The 19,391-nt window shown below is 32.4% G+C and overlaps 1 protein-coding gene across 1 annotated transcript in view; it reads left to right on the forward strand.

The window, feature by feature from the left end:
* The window catches only part of LOC149518088 (uncharacterized), a 28,282-nt gene extending 11,507 nt beyond the window's left edge, over positions 1 to 16,775 (forward strand). Inside the window, exon 3 of the mRNA XM_089763408.1 lies at positions 16,581 to 16,775. Coding sequence (XP_089619534.1) covers positions 16,581 to 16,775 — 195 coding nt within the window. The remainder of the gene's footprint in view (positions 1 to 16,580) is intronic.
* Positions 16,776 to 19,391: the final 2,616 nt, after the last annotated feature.

Raw genomic sequence — 19,391 nt, forward strand, 5'->3', positions numbered from 1 at the left:
AAATTATATCATGCATGCAATACAAATAATAACATGATGCACACATTTTATTTTTTACTTTTAGAAATTTTATTAATTTTTCTTATTATTCTTATTTAAAAGAAATAAAAAACAGAGGAATTTTTATTGTATTGAAGATTTTTTATAAATATTTTAATACACTGGAATATTTAAGAAAAAATCTTCTCATCAAGGGATTTCTTAAAACATCTCTGCTTGGAATACTTTTAAAATCCTATCATTGGATAAAATTTTCTTTTCTCTCATTTTTTATTATTTATTCTTAATTTATTAATTAGTTCTTATATATTATTTTTTTTATAACTAAAAGAAAATTTTTATTGTATTGAAAATTTTTATATAAATACTCCAATTCGCTGGTAGTATTTAAAAAATCTTCTCACTTAGAGATTTCGTAGGCATCACTGCTCGAAATACCTTTGAATCTTATCGTCAGATAAAAAATTTTTTTTCTTGCATTTTTATTATTTTTTGTATTATCATTAAGTTTATTTTTTTTATTATTATTTTTTAAAAAAATTAACAACATTATAAAAATTTTAATTACAATTTCATCATTTAATCTAACAAATATGAATATTTTAATATGCATAAATTTTAATAAAATAATATATAAAAAATTCAAAAAAAAATTCTTTTTACCTGAACCAGACCGATCAACGGTTCGGTCAACGCGCGGTTAGGTCTGGCAGTTCGGGTGTAGTTCAGCTTGGTCTGGTTGGTTCAGCTATTCAATATCGATTTGGTTTGGTCTGGGTGGTTCAGTTCCAGTTCAGTCGGATCGGTCAGAGGTTGACGAAGAAAGTGGGTCACGGGTCGGGTGCGTGGACCTCGGGTTGGGTCACAAGTTGAAACGCGGATCCTTAGGGTTCAAAACGACATCGTTTTAGCCTTTAGGACTCTATATATAACTAAAAATTTTTTTTGTTTATTCTTTTTTTATTTCAGAAAAAATGAGGGAGAGTTTTGGGGAGAGCTTCAAAGCTTTCTCGTCGTCCGGTCGTCAGACCGTCGCGTCGACCGTCGTCGGGTAACCGACAATGGTTGTTGTCGATGATCGCCAGTGATAAAAAAATTGTCAAAATTCCCCAAAATACTCTTCTCGACCTCCTAAGTTCAGATCCACTGTCCTTTTCGGGAGAAAAAGCTCTGATCAACGTAGATCGGGGCTTGAAGTTTTTTGAGTTTCTTATTTTTCTTTTTTTTTTGAAAACCCGCATTGACTGCTCTCTTTTTTTGTTGCAGGAAAGCTCTAGACGCTGGGGTTCCTCGTCGAACGGCGAGGACTGTGTTGTTTTTTTTTTTTTTGTAAGGTTCCTTTCCTTCTTCTTGTTTCCTTTTTTTTTTCTTATTTGGCCAGGAGCTCTATTTATAGAGCTCCAGTAGTGAATGGCATAAGGCTCAGCATGGGGTGCAAGCATGAGCCCCATACTGCTTTTATTTGTTTTTGTCTTATTTGACAGTGAGGGTAGTGGATAAAGTATGGATAGTAGGGTAAAAGAGGATGGGTGGTAGGGTATAGTGGCAGTGGTGCCAGGGAAGGCACCACTGCCATCTTTTTTTTTATTTTTTTATTTTTTTATTGTATTTTGTATTTTTATATTTTGTATTTTTGTTTAATTTATTTAATAATAATATTATTATTTTATTTATTATTTTTGTGTGACCAAACAAATTTGATGTCTACAACTGCCCCTCTTTATACATTGCTGAGAATTAGGAATATGACAAAGACAAAGACAACAATTTTGTTCGAAATCCAAAAAGATATTTCTTTTCTTTTCTTTATTTCTCTTTTTTTTTTGGTGAACATAAACTACTCAAAAAGTTTTTCTCACCAAATCGAAAATGCTCCTTTCACTTGAGGCTTGACAACTTTTGAAAATTTAAAATCTAAAAAAAAAACTCTTTTCTGCAGAGGCTCAATAACTTTAAAAATCTCATTTGAAAAGCTCATCTCAGCAGAGGCTCAACAACTTTCAAATCTCATCTTGAAAAGCCCCTCTCAGGAGAGGCTCAACATCCTCTCAGCAAAGGCTCAACAACTTTAAAATTTATCTTAAAAAGCTTCTCTCAGCAAAGGCTCAACAACTTAAAAATCTCATTTGAAAAGATCCTCTCAGCAGAGGCTCAACAACTTTAAAATTTCATCTTAAAAAGCTTTTTTCAACAGAGGCTCAACAATTGTAAAATCTTATCTAGAAAAGCTCCTCTCAGCAAAGGCTCAACAACTTTAAAAATTCTCTTGAAAAAGCTCCTCTCAGCAGAAACTCAACGATTTTAAAATCTCATCTGAAAAAGCTTCTCTCAACAGAGGCTCAACAACTTTAAAATCCATCTTGAAAAAGCTCCTCTCAGTAGAGGCTCAACAACTTTAAAAATTCTCTTAAAAAAACTCTTCTCAACAGAGGCTCAACAACTTTAAAATTCATCTTGAAAAAGGCTCCTCTCAGTAAAGGCTCAACAATTTTAAAATCTCATTTGGAAAAGCTCCTCTTAACAAAGGCTTAACAACTTTAAAATCTATCTTGAAAAAGTTTCTCTCAGTAGAGGCTCAACGACTTTAAAATCCATCTCTTGAAAAAGCTTTTCTCAACAGAGGCTTAACAACTTTAAAACTTCTCTTGAAAAAGCTCCTTTCAATAGAGTCTCAACAACTTTAAAATCTCATTTGGAAAAGCTCCTCTCAACAGAGGCTCGACAACTTTAAAAATCTCATATGTTCTTTAAATCGAGTTCTTATCTTTGAACAAGTAAATTTTTCTCTTTTGAAATCTTTTGTTTGATTAGGAAATGGAAAGTCTTTGTCCTCCTTATTCATGGATGCATGTACTGAGTGCTCTAAATACAATGCATGTAATGCAATCAAAATTATTCATTATGGTAAAAAGGTTCTCGAAATCTCTCACTTTTTGCTTTTTTTATCAGAATTCTTAATAATTGCTATATGATTAATCTGTTCTTAATAGCTGACCATTGAATTCTTCCCTACCAATACTTTTCTTCAAAAGTATACAACATCAATGTCTTGTCTTGCTTTTCTTCTCTTTTTTCATTTGCCTTTGTCAACTTTTAAAAAATAATGCTAAGATATTTCATGTCTATTTTTCTTTTCATTATTTTAAGTCCAAGACCAATAAAATGCAATCACACATTTTTCATATTCGTATGGCAGACAAAAATGAGAATAAAGGAATGGATAAATATTATTTCTAAAGAAAAGATAGCATATTTTATTAGACTGGTAACAAGTGCATGGCAAAGTATTTAAGTTGAAACAAAGGTGCCCAAATAATGATCATAAGATAATCATGAACAAAATATTCCCAGATTCTTTTTCTAAAACTAAATTAGATGACTTTTTTGATCCTTTAGAGTTCATCAAACTACACTTACCCCTGAATTATGGAATGATGCTTCTTCTTCGCATCCAAGTCACCTTTTTCATGTTTTCAGCTTAGATAAGTCATTACCTTTTCATTTTTTACTTTTTTTCATTTTTTCTCTTTTTTCTTTTAAGCAAAATATTTCTTCGTAGCATCTAAGTTTATCAGAGTAGGTAAATCACTTTGTCCATCTCTGCGAAAATCAATGCCCCACCAGAAAAGGCTTTTTTCACCACATTTGGGCCTTCCCAATTTGGTGTCCATTTTTCTTGATTATCATGTTGATTTGAAAGGATCTTTTTCAGCACTAAATCTCATTCCCTAATGCAACGGGGATGAATTTTTTTATCATGTGCTCTCATCATCTTCTTTTGATATAATTGACCATGACAAAGTGCTGTAAGTCTTTTCTCTTCAATGAGGTTCAACTACTCATAGCGATTTCGAACCTATTCTGCTTCCTCTAATTTTACCTCCATCAGGACTCTCAGCAAGGAAATTTTCACTTCGATCGGTAGCACAGCTTCTATTCAATATACCAAAGAGAACGGGGTGACCCCAGTAGATGTTCGGACTAATGTTCTATAAGCATGCAAAGCAAAATGCAACTTCTCATGCCAATCTTTACAAATATCAGTCATTTTCTCCAAGATTCTTTTGATATTCTTATTTACAGCCTCCATGCCCCATTCATCTTTGGATGATATGGTGTCGAATTACGGTGATGAATCTTGAACTGAGTGTAAACTTCATTCATCATTTTACTGTTTAAATTTTTGGCATTATCAAAAGTAATTGTCTTTTAAAGCCTATATCTGCATATTATCTCTTTTTTTATGAATTTACATACTATAGATCGGGTCATACTAGCGTATGATGTAACTTCTACCTATTTTGTGAAGTAATCAATCATCACAAAGATGAATCTATGTGCATTTTAAGCTTTTGGAGTGATGGGACCGATGACATCCATAACCCACATAGAGAATGGCCATGAAAGAGCCAGAACATGCAATGCTGTTGGAAGAGTGTAGATCTTGTCAGCATAGATCTAACACTTATGGTATTTTTTGGTATAATCAATACAATCACTCTTTATTGTCAACCAATAGTATCCAGCCCTCATAATTTGTCTAGCCATTATATGACCATTTGCATGCGCCCCAAAAACTCCATCATGCCCTTCTTTAATAATCTTTTTCACTTCAGCTGTATTCACACACTTTAAGAGTACTTGATCTCGACCTTTTTTATATAGGATGTCTCTATCAAGAAAAAAACTCATAGCCAACCTTCTAATAGTTCTCTTATCATTTTCTGTTACATGTTCTGGGTATTGCTGGCTTTTAATGTATTGTATGATGTCATGATACCATAGCTTCCCATCAATTTTTTTTCAACACCTGAATAATGTGCTGTTTCATCCTTCATATCCAGTTTGATGGGTTGGATTTCAGTATTTGCATCTATTTTAATCATTGTAGCTAGAGTATCAGTGCATTAGCAATTTGGTTTTCCTCTTTAGGTAAATGCTCAAATTGAACTTATTCAAATTGTTTGACTAACTAAAAGATGTACTTATGGTACTGTATCAACTTGGAATCTCTGGTTTCTCATTCTCCTCGCAACTAATAGATGACTAGAGCTGAATCTCCAAACACATCTAATACTTTGATTTTTTTTTCAATTGCTGCTTGCAGGCCCATAACACAGGCCTCATACTCAGCCACATTATTTGTGTAATTAAAATTTAACCTGGCTGTAATGGGATAATAGTGTCCATCAGGAGATATTAAAATTATCCCAATACCATGACCTAAAGCATTAGCAGCTCCATCAAAATACATCCTCTAAGACTCTTCAACAAGTTCATTTTCTTTAATGGCCATCACATCTTCATCAGAAAACTTCAGGTTTATTGGTTCATATTTTTCGGCAACACGATCAGCAAAAAACTCGGCTATGACACTTCTTTTTATAACTTTTTGAGTCACATAAATGATATCATATTCTGAAAGCATAACTTGCCACTACGCTATTCTTCTTATCAATGAGAACTTTTCAAAGATATACTTAATAAGATTCAACTTTGCTATGAGCCAAGTAGTATAATAAAGCATGTATTGTTTAAGCCTTTGAGTTGTCCAGGCCAATGCACAACATATCTTCTCTAATGGTGAATACTTGGACTCATAATTAGTGAATTTTTTGCTCAAGTAGTATATTGCTCATTTTTTCCTATCAGTTTCATCTCTTTGCCCTAGCACACATCCCATGAAATTTTCATGTATCGTTAAGTATAAGATCAAAGGCTTTCTTAGAAATAGATGGTACCAATATAGGCGAATTTGATAAGTATTCTTTGATTTTATCAAAAGCTTCTTGGCATTCATCATTCCATTCTCCCGGATCATGTTTTCTAATAAGCTTGAAAATAAGATCGCACTTGTAGGTGAGTTGAAAGATGAAATGAGCAATATAGTTCAGTCTCCCTAAGAAACCTTACACTTCTTTTAGGGTATGAGGAGGAGATAAGTTCTGGATGGCTTGTACCTTATCCAGGTCCACTTCGATTCTTCTTTCATTGACCATAAAGCCCAATAATTTTCTTGATTTGGCACCAAATGTACATTTAGTAAGATTCAACTTCAACTGAAATCTTCTCAACCTGTTAAACAACTTTTTGAGATTGACTACATAATCTTCTCCTTCATGAGATTTCATAATCATATCATTCATATATACCTCTATTTCTTTATGCATCATGTCATGAAAGAGAGTCATCATTGCTCTTTGATAAGTGGCACCAGTATTTTTTAACCTAAAAAGCATGACTTTGTAACAAAATATCCTCCATATGGTCATAAATATAGTTTTCTCTATATCATCTTGAGTCATCTTGATCTGATTATAGCTTGAGAAGCCATCCATAAAAGAAAATATGGAATGCCTAGTAGTATTATCCACTAGAGTATCGATGTGAGGTAGAAGAAAGTTATCCTTAGGGCTTGCCCTATTCAAATCTCGATAATCGACACACATTCTCACTTTTCCATCCTTCTTAGGAACTAGCACTATGTTGGCTACCCATTCAGGATATTTTACCACCTTCAAAAATCCAGTATCAAATTGCTTCTTCACTTTCTCTTTAATTTTCAGTAGCATCTCTTGTTTCATACGCCTTAGTTTTTACTGCATCGACTTACATTCTGGTTTTAAAGGTAACTTGTGCTCTACAATATCAGTGCTAAGTCTTAGCATATCCTGGTAAATTCACGTGAACACATCTATATATTCTCAGAATAGCTCTTCTAGCTTCTGTCTTTTAGCTAGTAAAAGAGATATACCAACTTTAACCTCTTTTTTGTTTTCACCATCTCTTAAATTCACTAATTCAGTAATTTTTTAATGGCATTCAATTGGTTTATCTTCATGTTCTATTAGTTTTAACAAATCAAGAAGCAGTGTGTAGTTATCTAAATCTTCCTTATTATTAAGTTCATCAACATGAATTAAGTTTTTGAAATCAAATATGAGATTATTGCCATTATTATCTTCGTGTTCATTGTTTGGGACCCTGCAAAGGGTAAAATGAAGAGAATATTGGCACACAAAAATGGAATGGCAAAAAAATGATAGAAAGAGAAGAATGGAAAAAAAATAAAGATGAAAACAATAGAAGAAATACGGATGCATTTTCTAAGTCTTTTATTAAAATGACAAACATAAACACACCACAAAAGATCTTCTAAGACTCGTAGAAAGTAATTAGGGATTTAAAGTTTCACAGTACATTACTTTTTCAAAGTTTTAAAGACAACAAGTAGCTTTATAACTTTTTAATTATCTAGCTTAAAATCTAGAAGATAAGGGTACACGAACAGCTCTTCACTTCCACTCTTCTTTTTTTCATCATCCACCATTTGAATGGCCAGCTCTAAAAATTCTTCCATGAATCCTGCACTTAGGGCTCCTGGTAAATCTAGATAAATATATCCTCCCGAGTGAAAAGAATCATAGAGGTATGGAATGACCATAGGCTTTGACTCCGGCTCATATCCCCTAAGATTAGCTATCATTTTATCTCTTTTCTTATTCACTATTCTTATTATATCCCCTCTTATTAACTTATATCCCAAGCCAAATCTGTCTCTTTTTTCATATATGGTCGATGGCTTCGTGATTCTTTGTAGGTTCTTCCCAAGTCTGAATTCAGGTCACCATCCCATCTTGGTAAGCTATTTGACTACCATTTTAGTTATCATAAACAAGTGTGATGAATACAATTTAGATCCTTCAGCTATATATGTTGTATTGACAATCTCGAAGGATCTATAAGAGCATTCCAGAGCTTCATCTGCTGATTCCACATAAAGAATATTTATCAATTGAGTTAGCAATAAATCTTCTTTTCCTACCACATATGTTAACTTCCCTTCAATAATGAATTTGACTTTCTAATGTAATAAGGATGGAATAGCACCTGTCATACGGATCCACGACCTACCCGATAAATAACTATATGAAGGAGAGATGTCCATAACTTAAAATTTCATGTTGAAAGTGCATGGGCCAATCTGTAATGGTATTTTTATGTCCCCCAGCAACTCTCTTCGGGTTTCATTAAAGGCTCTCACTATCATATGACTAGGTTTTATATAAGATCCATCAACAGGGAGTTTTGTCAGAGTAGTCACAGATATAACATTGATAGATGAGCCATTATTAATCAAAACCTTAGCCATTATATGACCTTTACATTTCACAGTAATATGAAGAGCCTTGGTACGTCCTCGACCTTTAAGAGGAATCTCTTCATCACTAAAAGAGATATAATTTGAAATTATCATATTGCTAACAAGCTGTTTCACATATTCAACAGAAATATTGTGAGATACATATGCTTGATTTAGCACCTTCAGCAAAGCATTACGATGTGACTCTGAACTGAGCAATAATGATAATAGCAAAATTTAAGCTGGCATATTGTTAAGCTGTTCTACCATGCTATACTCGCTATGTTTTATTAACTTTAAAAATTCACATGTTTCACTCTCAAAGATTGGCTTCTGACATTCTTTTTCAAGGGCTGCATCAAGACCACTTTGACTTTCTTTTTTTTTTTTACCTTGGCTTTCTCTTTTCTAGCTTTTTCTAGAGCCTCTAGGATATAACACCTCTCACTTTGAGTCACGTCTCCTATGCCCATTATGTTCGCAGTATCTGGGTTGACTATAACATCACAATCATACTTTTATGATACTGCTTTATCATTCTGATATGAAAAAAAGCTAGAAACTTTAATTATCACTATTGGTCGAGAGGTGAGTTTTTCTAGCTTCGGTGTTGACTTCTCATCATAATAAATTGTTACTGATCTATGTATAAATTTATTCTTTGAATCAATAGTAAACACTTCAACTTTCATTAACTTTTTCTTTCTTCGTAAAATTCTATCCGACCTATATCCATCAACTTCTGCACCTCTTGACAGAATTGGTGACAATTCTCAATAGAATGCCCCAAAGCACCTTTATGAAAGTCACATCTTTCAATTGAGTTAATTATTTCAGAGTGATTTTGAAGCTCTACTAGTTTTAATATGTCAGCTTTGACCAAGGCTTCAAATACTTTAGCCATCAAAGTTTTAACTTCTTCTACCCCTTTTTTCACATAGCTTGCCCATCAATCAAAGCATTTATTGATGGTTTAATATGATTCGATAGAGGGTTTCCATTAACATTTAAAGTTTTTTGTTGGCTGGTATCAAAGTGTAACACCCATTCATTGATTAACCCTTGTACTTTATGCTTCAAAACAATACAGTTCTTAGTAGAATGACCTGGATTCTTATAGTGATAATGACAATATGCATTGGGATCATACCATTTGGAAAATGAGGGTTTCAAAGGCTCAACAATAACTATGGCTAATAAATGTTTCTCGATAAGTTGAAGGTACAAATCTATGTATGTCATGGGTATGGGATCGAACATGGTTTTTTCTTGGGTAGTTCTCAAGGCTCTTAAAACATTATTAAGATTAAGTCTCCATTCTAGTCTAGTAGGTGCAGCAGGACGATTGTAGGTGGGTGTTTGAAAGGATGGCTGAAAATGAGGTGGATAAGTCAGTTGTGGTAATGACTGGTATGACTAGTATGGATAAGGAGTGGATGTAATATTATTTACGAAAAGGTAATGGGTTTGGTAGTTGAGGTAGGATAAGGTGTGAAACTTTTGAATTGTTACCCCATATAGTTCACTGCTTGAGCTTCATTCTCTTTCTTTTTAAGAGCTTCACCTTTTCTTGCTCCACTTATCTCTCCTGCATCGAGCCTATCATTCTTTATAGCATTTTCAATGATTTCACCTAATATCACCATATCTGTAAAGTTTTTTGTTGCATTGCCTATCAAAATCTCTTAGTATGGTGCTTTTAAGGTGTTCACAAATAAAACAATTATTTTTTTCTTAGTGAGAAAAGGTTGAACTTGTGTAGCCATGTCTCTCCATCTTTGTGCATATTCTTTGAAGCTCTTAGTTACCTTTTTTTTCATACCTTGTAAAGATAAATGATCTGGAGCTAAAGCCCTGACATGTTGATATTGTGTAAGAAATGCCCTTGTGAGCTCTTACCAGGAATAAATATGAGTGTTGTCTAGTTGGACATACCATCTAGCTGTATATCCCGTAAGGCTATCTTGAAATATGTGCGTCAATAATTTCTCGTCATGAGTATGTGCTGCCATTTTACGATAATACATGGTGATATTAGTCATTGGACATTTCGTGCCATCATATTTTTTAAATTCAGGGACCTTAAATTTTGGTGAAATGACCACATCTGGGACTAAACAAAGGTTAGCTACATCTGTGGAGCTATAAAAATTCATTCCCTCTACAACCCTAAGCCTTTCTTCCAATAACTTCATCTTCTCCGGGGCACTGGCATCTTATACTTTCTCAAGTGTCTTTATCCTTAGCTTTTTTCTCTCCTTGGGATCATCTAAATCAGGAACTAAGATCGACTCAAGTGGTTTTTCCATCATGACAGGATTAACAAAATTTTGAAATTATCCTGGTACAGGTGTGGATGTCATTCCTGGATAAAGATTAGGATATCCATCAGGAGTAGAAATTGGTACTCTAGTTTCTTGAAAAAGTTAAGTCGATCGTGGCTTAAACCTTAGAGGGTAAACAGGATCTACCATATCTAACAATTGCTCATGAAAGCTAGGATTTTCTTCCACTATTTTTTCCTTGTCAAGTTTTCTAAGATATCTATTATTGTACTGAGATATTTTCTTAAATCCTCTTGAACTTTTTCTATTCTCTCAAATCAATTGGCTTATTTTTGCTCCATGATTCTTGTTTAATTCCTGGTATTATATGAATGACGAGTAGGTTGCGTCAAAATTTTTGATGGGTGAGCTATTCTTGAACCTTTATTACCACAAAGTTTTTTTTTTTGTTTTGAAAAAGAAGAAAAAAAAATTAGAATGCTATGTGTTGAAAATTTTATTTTTCACTTATTTTATGAAAAATGATGTACATGATGCATGAATGCAAGTAGGAGATATTTGCTCTTGGACAAATTTTAACATTATAAATTTTTATTGATTCTATACAACTTTTATTACATGGGATTTACCATCCTAGAGTTATATCCATAGAAGCATTTAACTTGTTCATAACGGTCCTTTGCCTCATCTAGAAAGTTCACTAGGCGCTGTCCATATTCTTCTATGGGATTGACTTCTCTTCTTAATGCTTTTACCTTTCAACCAGCTCTCATGCTTTCTTCACTACCTTACAAACTGGATTAGTTAAGTGTTCTATGTACTGTTGCCTCCCTAAGCTTTTTGCCTTCCATCTCATGTGAACATGCCTTTCTGAATCACATGTGATCTAATCTTTTTCCCTTCTATGCCACTCATCTATTATTGCTAAAATATGGCTCTTGTGGTCTTGTAGTTGTATCTCTAACCCTTAAATCACCTGGTGAAGTGATTCTTTTTCATTCAGTACTTCAAAGTGCTTTTTTCTCTATTTTGCAAGCATGACTTTTAACCTTTCCTTTCGTTTTGGCATTCCACCAATCTTGCTGAGGTTGTAAAGTATAATCCCTTCCAATTCTGACATTCTTAAGAAATGCTAGTGATCTCCTCTTGCTTTTCTTGAGTTTTGCCTTTCCATTGGTTCATTTCCTCTTGAAGCTCATCCTTTTACGTTACTGACTAAGGTAAGACTTAGTGACTTTTTTGGTTTTGAATTAGACTCGTAACCTCTTATTTTCCTGGTGTAGATATTTTAAATCACTATTAGCCAGATCCCATTCTTTTATGACTTTTTCTAATCTACTCTCTTGTATCTCTGCTTCATATTTAATTGCCTTACTTTCTCGTGAAGTCTCAAATTTTTTCTTTTTATTTTTTTTCAGCTTTTAATTCTTTCTTGACAAGCTCAACTTTTGATAATTGCACCTCTTTCGAAAAATTAACTAATTGATATGAGTTGTCAATAGGAGGGAGTACTATATCTCTAGGCCACCTTGTTTTTCAAATTTGGTAATCAGAAGTGACTTTGTTGATGAGAGGCCCTAATCTCATTCTTCGTGTTATCTTTCATGCTTGAATCAATTGCTCTGAAGTTCTTGATGGATTGATTCCCCGTAAATGAATTCTATTGGGGCCAAATCATGAGTGGCAGGAATAAATTACTTTGCACCAAATTACCTAAGTACCATCAATGGAGCATAACTTATAATACCCTATAATCCTGACAGCAGTATCTACGGCTCATTTCCTCTATGATACAACAAAGGTACACGAGGCATCCAAAGTGCCATCCATTCGATTTCATCCCCAATAAGCCTTCGTAAGAAAAGGACCCACTCTTTTTTAGTCTTTAACGTCGGCCATTGGCTTTTACAAAACTCTTCGATTGGTGCCTTATTTCAAAGATATGGTTTCAAAAATACACTCTTCCCATACTTGAAATGACTTCTAACCCATACGTATAATAAAGATGCACATCCTATGAATCGTCCTTTTTCATTTCGTCGATAGAAATTCAATGACCTGATGGTTTCAGCTAGGACTACTAGAGCGGGATTAATTGCTTGGGTTTCAATTTGCTCAAAAAAATCTACCACAGTTATCTTAATGTAACCCAAAGTTTTTGAAAAGATTACCATGTCATACAATGCTAGAGCAAACACAGTCATATCTTGATCATCATTTAAATGCCCCTGAATGAAGTTTCGAAGAAAATCTCAACGAATGCCAAGATGTTCACCTTTATGCTTCACAAAAGAATCAATGGTTTCCACTTTAACCTCCATAAGCTTGGCCAACTTTTTATGATAACCTGATTTTGGCTTTCGGGTGAATACTTTATCTGGACACTATAGTTCTATCTCGAGTAAAATAGAATACTCTTCTCTAGTTAGCACCAAATCTTTCTGATTAGAAGTGAAGCATCTATAGGGTGGATCCCAAAACTATATAGCTACCTTGACCAGCTGTTCATCGATCAGTACTAAAATGAGAGATGCAATCTATTCATACTTTTTACGAAAGCTTTCTTTTCTTTCTTCACTTAACTGACCCAGATAGTAGCTAACTCTTTTAATTATTCTGTGTGAGATCTAAATGCACTTTTTCAGGTAATTCAAACACATAATAGGTAGGCAAACAATCTTCATTCTTTTATCGAGCTTCTTTTGACCAAACATGTACTTTATTATACGGCTCACATGGCACACTGACTGAGGATAAGCAGATCTGTAGTTTTATGGGATCCATGAAAACTTCTTAGGAGAAATATGTCCTAGAGCAAATATCTCGATACAGAACTGTATGATATGATTAATGCAAAAAGAAAAAGAAAAAGAAACAAAATTAAGTTAGTGTGAAGTTTGGAAAAAAATTTTTTTTTATTTTTTTAGTTTTGAGATTTTTTGTTTTATTTTGTTTTGTATTATACACAACTTTTATTCTTAAGTTTTTCCTATAAGAAGGTGGACAAGACTCTACAAAAGGCCAATTTTTTAGGCTTATTATATGCTGAGTTTGGATTGATAGTGTCTAAAGGTTCCCAAATTGTTCCTCACTGTCGTCCATGTTGGACTAGTAAGGTACCCCGATCCTCACCCACTACAGGCTACGAATGGAAAGGGTTTAATTCAAGTGGAAGTATTTCGCTTGCCATTCCAGAGGTTATCACCTCACGAGGGCATAGGTACTTTACTTCCTCTTATAAAGGATGAAACTAGGGTATAGAGCTCATGCATGAGATGCGTCATGTCATTATGTGCAAATATATCCTAACTTATTGAGAGTAATATATACAGAAAAATAAAACATAAGAGGCATAGTAAAATAAATGTGTGTGAATTTTTTTACTTTTTGTTTTTGATTTGTTTTTTTTACCTTTTTTTATTGAGAATGAAAAATAAAAATCTAAGAAATTGATTAAGACTGTTTAAATCAAATTTGAGGATAACAAGTAGTTAATTTTGGCCAGATTTTCTAAAATAAAAGGCAGTCCCCAGTAGAGTCGCCAAGCTATCGTAACGGTTTTGTGTCCGCTCGATGCATTTGGAAACGAAAATAAAAGAACAAAAAATAGAGTCGCCACCAGTCTTTTTTGGCTAGGTGCGATTGGCCACCTATTAAAATTTATCCTTCTAATAAGATTTTAAAATTAATTAAAAAGATAATTTCACGATCTGTGAAACAGTCTGGGTTCGAGAGTCGGTTATGGTGGAGAAGGATTAGCACCTCCACGACGCTCGTTTAAAAATGATACCACTTAATTACGTGTTATCCTTTGATTTTGATTAAAAATAGTCTCATTCTTGGTGTTTGGAAAAATAATTTTCTTGATTTTTTTTGGAAATTGATTTGTTTGGTTTTATTTAAAAAAATTATTATTCAAAATTTATTCGAGTAAAATAAATTAGAACCTTTTTTATTGAAATAATTCTTAAAATACTCCAGTACATTGGTAATATTAGAAGAACTCTTTCTCACCTAGAGATTTCTTAGGCATCGCTTCTCGGAATACCTAAGAATCTCATCCTCGAAGGTCAAAATTTACTTTTCATAAAAATTATATCATGCATGCAATACAAATAATAACATGATGCACATATTTTATTTTTTATTTTTAGAAATTTTATTAATTTATATTATTATTCTTATTTAAAAGAAATGAAGAACAGAGGAATTTTTATTGTATTGAAGATTTTCTATAAATATTCCAATACACTGGTAATATTTAAGAAAAAATCTTCTCAACTAGGGATTTCTTAAAGCATCTCTACTCGAAATACTTTTAGAATCTTATCATTGGATAAAATTTCTTTTTCTCTCATTTTTTATTATTTATTCTTAATTTATTAATTAGTTCTTATATATTATTTTTTTATAACCAAAAGAAATTTTTTATTGTATTAAAAATTTTTATATAATACTCCAATACACTGGTAGTATTTAAAAAAATCTTCTCACCTAGAGATTTCGTAGGCATCACTACTCGGAATACCTTTGAATCTAATTGTCGGATAAAAATTTTTTTTTCTTGCATTTTTATTATTTTTTGTATTATCATTAAGTTTATTTTTTTATTATTTTGTTTTTAAAGTTTATTTTTTAAAAAAAATAAACAAAATTATAAAAATTTTAATTACAATTTCATCATTTAATCTAACAAATATGAATATTTTAATATGCATAAATTTTAATAAAATAATATATAAAAATTAAAAAAAAGTTTTTTTACCTGAACCGGACCAGTCAACGATCCGATCAATGTGCTGTTCGATCCGACAGTTCGGGTGCGATTTGGTTGGTTCAGTGGTTTGGTATCGGTTCAGTTTGGTCTAGCCGATTCGATTTCGGTTCAGTCAGACCAGTCAGAAACTGACGAAGGAAGTGGGTCGCGGGTCAGATGCGCAGGCCCCGGGTTCGATCACAGGTTGACGCACAGATCCTTAAGGTTCAAAACGACATCATTTTGGCCTTTAGGCCTCTATATATAACAAAAAAAAATTTTTGTTCATTCTTTTTCTGTTTCAGAAAAAAAAAGGGGGAGAGCTCCAGAGCTTCTTCACCGTCCGATCACCGGACTGTTGCATTGGCCGCCGTCGGGTCACCGGTGGTGGTCGTTGTCAGTGATCGTTGATGATCGAAAAATTGTCAAAATTTTTCAAAATACTCCTTTCGACCTCTTGAGTTCAGATCCACTGTCCTTTTCAAGAGAAAAATCTTCGATCGTCGTAGATTTGGGTTTGAAGTTTTTTGAGTTTTTTGTTTTTTTTTTTTGAAAACCCGTACTGATCGATCTTGTTTTTTGTTGCAAGAAAGCTCTAGGTGCTGGGGTTCCTCGTCAAATGATGAGGACTGTGTTTTTTTTTTTTTTGTAGGGTTCCCTTTTTTCTTCTTATTTTCCCTCTTTTTTTTCTTGTTCGGCTAGGAGCTCTATTTATAGAGCTCCAGTAGTGAATGGCATAAGGCTCGGCATAGGTTGCAAGCACGAGCCCCATGCTGCCTTTATTTGTTTTTGTCTTATTTCACAGTGAGGGTAGTGGATAAAGTGTGGATAGTAGGGTAAGGGGGATGGGTGGTAGGGTATGGTGGCAGTGGTGCTGGGGAAGGCACCACTGCCATCCCTTTTTTTTTATTCTATTTTTTTATTGTATTTTATATTTTGTATTTTATATTTTGTATTTTTGTTTAATTTATTTAATAATAATATTATTTTATTTATTATTTTTGTGTGACTGGACAAATTGATGTCACAGGTGATCTTTTTCGATGGTAAAAAAATTTTCAAAAGATTTTTGAAAATTGCTTTTAACCCTTTGAACTCAGATTCATCCTCATTTTTGTGAAAAATAGCCTTAATCGACACAGATCAAGCCTCAAAGTTTCAATAAAGATTTTCCTTTTTTTTCTTTTCTATGTAGAAGGTTTGGTTATGGAGCTGGGTTCTTCCCTATCGAGAAAATTGAGGCTTTTGATTGACCTCTTTTTTCTATTTATTTTTTTATTTTTTGGTTGCGGTGTGTTGTTAGTTAGATGTATACAGAGGCTGTGTTGGCTGTGTGTAAGGACTGGGGATGGGTGGTGTTTCGTACGATCTTAGCTCTAGGTAGTGACGGATAAAGGTTGGAAATGAAACGATTAGGGATGGTATTATAGATGATGCAACAGTGAAGGTTTGGCTGCTAGTGTCGGTTTTAGGGAAGGCCAGTGTTTATGTCTTAGTTAGAGGTTGGGTTGGTTTGGAGGTGCTAGTGGTTCAGGTTGGGGGAGATGGCAAGGGTAGTGCTGAGGAGCTTTGTGTGGGCAAGGCCATTTGATCTAGGGAATGTTGGTGTCGAGGCTGATTTTTCAAGAGTTTTTGGGTGAAGTGGGTGTTGGAAAGAACCGTGGGCAAACGTTGAGAAAGGTTGGTGCTCAAGGGTGATGCGATTTGGGGAAAAGTGTTGTCTTAAGAGACTGTGGGTATGCTAGGTGATTTGGGGTCTCCTTGGGTTAAGGGTGCAGACAAGGGCAGTTTAGAAGGGCCGACGCTAAAGTTTAAATGAAAAGAGGCTAGCAGGGGTTCTGAATGGGAGAGAAGGGTACTTGGGTGTTGGCAAAGAAAGGGTCCTGTGAGGCTAAGTGTATAGGGTGTGGTCATTTTTAGTGCTTAGTGTTGATGTCCTCTTCTTATGGCTTATAATAGGGTTTTTGTAAGGAAAATGGTGCTCAGGGGGTAGCTGGTGCAAGGTATGGTGATAGTGGAGCTCAAGGTAGGTGTACAGGAAGGTGTACATGGCTCTGGTGAATAGGGGCATAGGGGTGGGTGGCCAGTGATGCCATGCACGGAACCCACTGGCACTAACCCCTTATTTTCTTGCATTTGTTATTTTTTTTTATTTTTTATTTAATTAATGGATTATTATTAATATTATTGTATTTTTATATAAGTAATAAAATTAAATTTAAAATTAAATAGTGGGCTTAGACCTAAAAAAAAAAGAAATCAACTTTCGACCCACAAACTCGTCAAAATTAAGAAATTTAAATTGAAATCCCGACAAATTTAGTATTTACAAATAGTTTATAAAATGCCTCTAAAATATATTTAATATAATATATTTTTCATATCTAATCTATATGACAAATTATGTATGATATAATAAATTTGAATTTACATTATAAAATATCCATAATCTTTTTACAATAAATACAATTCTAAAAGTATCTAAATAACTTATCATTCTAAAATTATCAATTATTATACTTACACATTGACTCAATTATAGCCATAACGTAATTGATGTAATAATAATACCTCATTATATGATGCTGACGTGATAGCTAATCTCCGTAAATCTCAATATTTTGATATGGTATGACGAGAAGGGTATTTTAAAAATTTTAACTTTTAGGAGATGTTTAGTTTAAGGAGTCCAACATTTTTTAAAGAAAAGTGATTTTTTAATCACTTGATAAATTTTGGATAAGATTAAATTTATGTGTTTATTTTGGTTATGTTTGATTAAAAAAAATAAAATTATTGAATAATATTTTTTATTATATTATTTTTAATTATATTATTAGTTGATGTCAAATGAATAATACGTAAATTGTTTATTTGTTTAATATGTAATTTATTTATTTATTAGTATATATTGCTAGTTATTTTTGTTTTATAAATTAATGCCATTCAGCTAAAATTTTATGTGAAATTTGGACAAAAAAATCCGTAGAAAAGCACAACTTAAATGAAAACTTATTTATTAGCTAGTCTTATTATTGTCTTTTAAATAAATTATTGAGAAATTAATGTATTTATAGGATTTAATTATAATGAACAAAATGATAGGTGGGAATAATTAGAGTTTTTTAATAGATGTCTAGTCACTATCAATTAACATGTAACGATATTTCATAAAAAATTAATTGTAAAATTAAAAATAAATACTCTTTATCTTAAAATACATATTTAAAAATAATTTTTAATAACATATTATTATGTAATTTATTAACTGTGTAAAGTATTTTACATTGATAATATATTAAATATAAACTTAAACATGTATTATATTATTTTAACTTCAATTTCCACGTAAATATACAAGTTTAATGGCTAAAAATAACTTAAAGATTAAGAAAATGCACAACATAAATAATATTTAAAAATGAAAAATTATTAACACAACATAAAAATAATAAATACACTAACAACAAGTGTAAATTGAGTAAATATTGTTTTTATTTTTATGATAATATGAAAGAAAAAAAGCTAATTAAGAAAGAATATTGAAGTTGGTCCAAAGCTTAGTAGAGAGAATATATTACCTATAATAATTATAATATAATTAAGTAAACACAATTTAAAGTTGTGAGAAGGTTATCAAAATTTTATGTAAAAGTTATATTTATAAATGATAAATTTTTATATAATTTTTATTATAACTAAATAATTATAAAATTATAATAAAAACTTTATAAATAAAATGCTCTCTTATTAAAATGGCTATATACTTTGATTTCGATTGTAGGCTCCTATATGTTTCTATATTTTGATGTGTATATATACCAAGAGAAAGGTATCATGTGTACTCTGATTTAGAGAATTTTCAATTACTATATTTCTAATTTAAATTCATTAACATTTCAGTCATTGATTAATTTTCATATACATTACTAGTTAATCACATTAAAATGAAGTACTTATCACTTAAGTTTCATTGACAATTGATATCCATCCTCCTTGATTTAAGAGTTAATAGAAAATTTTCTCAAAAAAGAAAAAAGTTAATACAAAGTTGAGTCACAAGACTGCTTATAAACAAAAGTAAGTTCAATTACATATTTACTAAACCAAATGTTCCCGGTATGAATACTTTTTCTTTCCTTGTTTTCTTTTTCTTTTTAACTAATACCAACATTATTTTTCACCAAACAAAAGCTGCCAAATGCAG

This window comes from Durio zibethinus, chromosome 7, assembly GCF_047325235.1.
Source record: "Durio zibethinus cultivar Kanyao isolate XHJ-2024 chromosome 7, ASM4732523v1, whole genome shotgun sequence".
Taxonomy (NCBI): domain Eukaryota; kingdom Viridiplantae; phylum Streptophyta; class Magnoliopsida; order Malvales; family Malvaceae; genus Durio; species Durio zibethinus.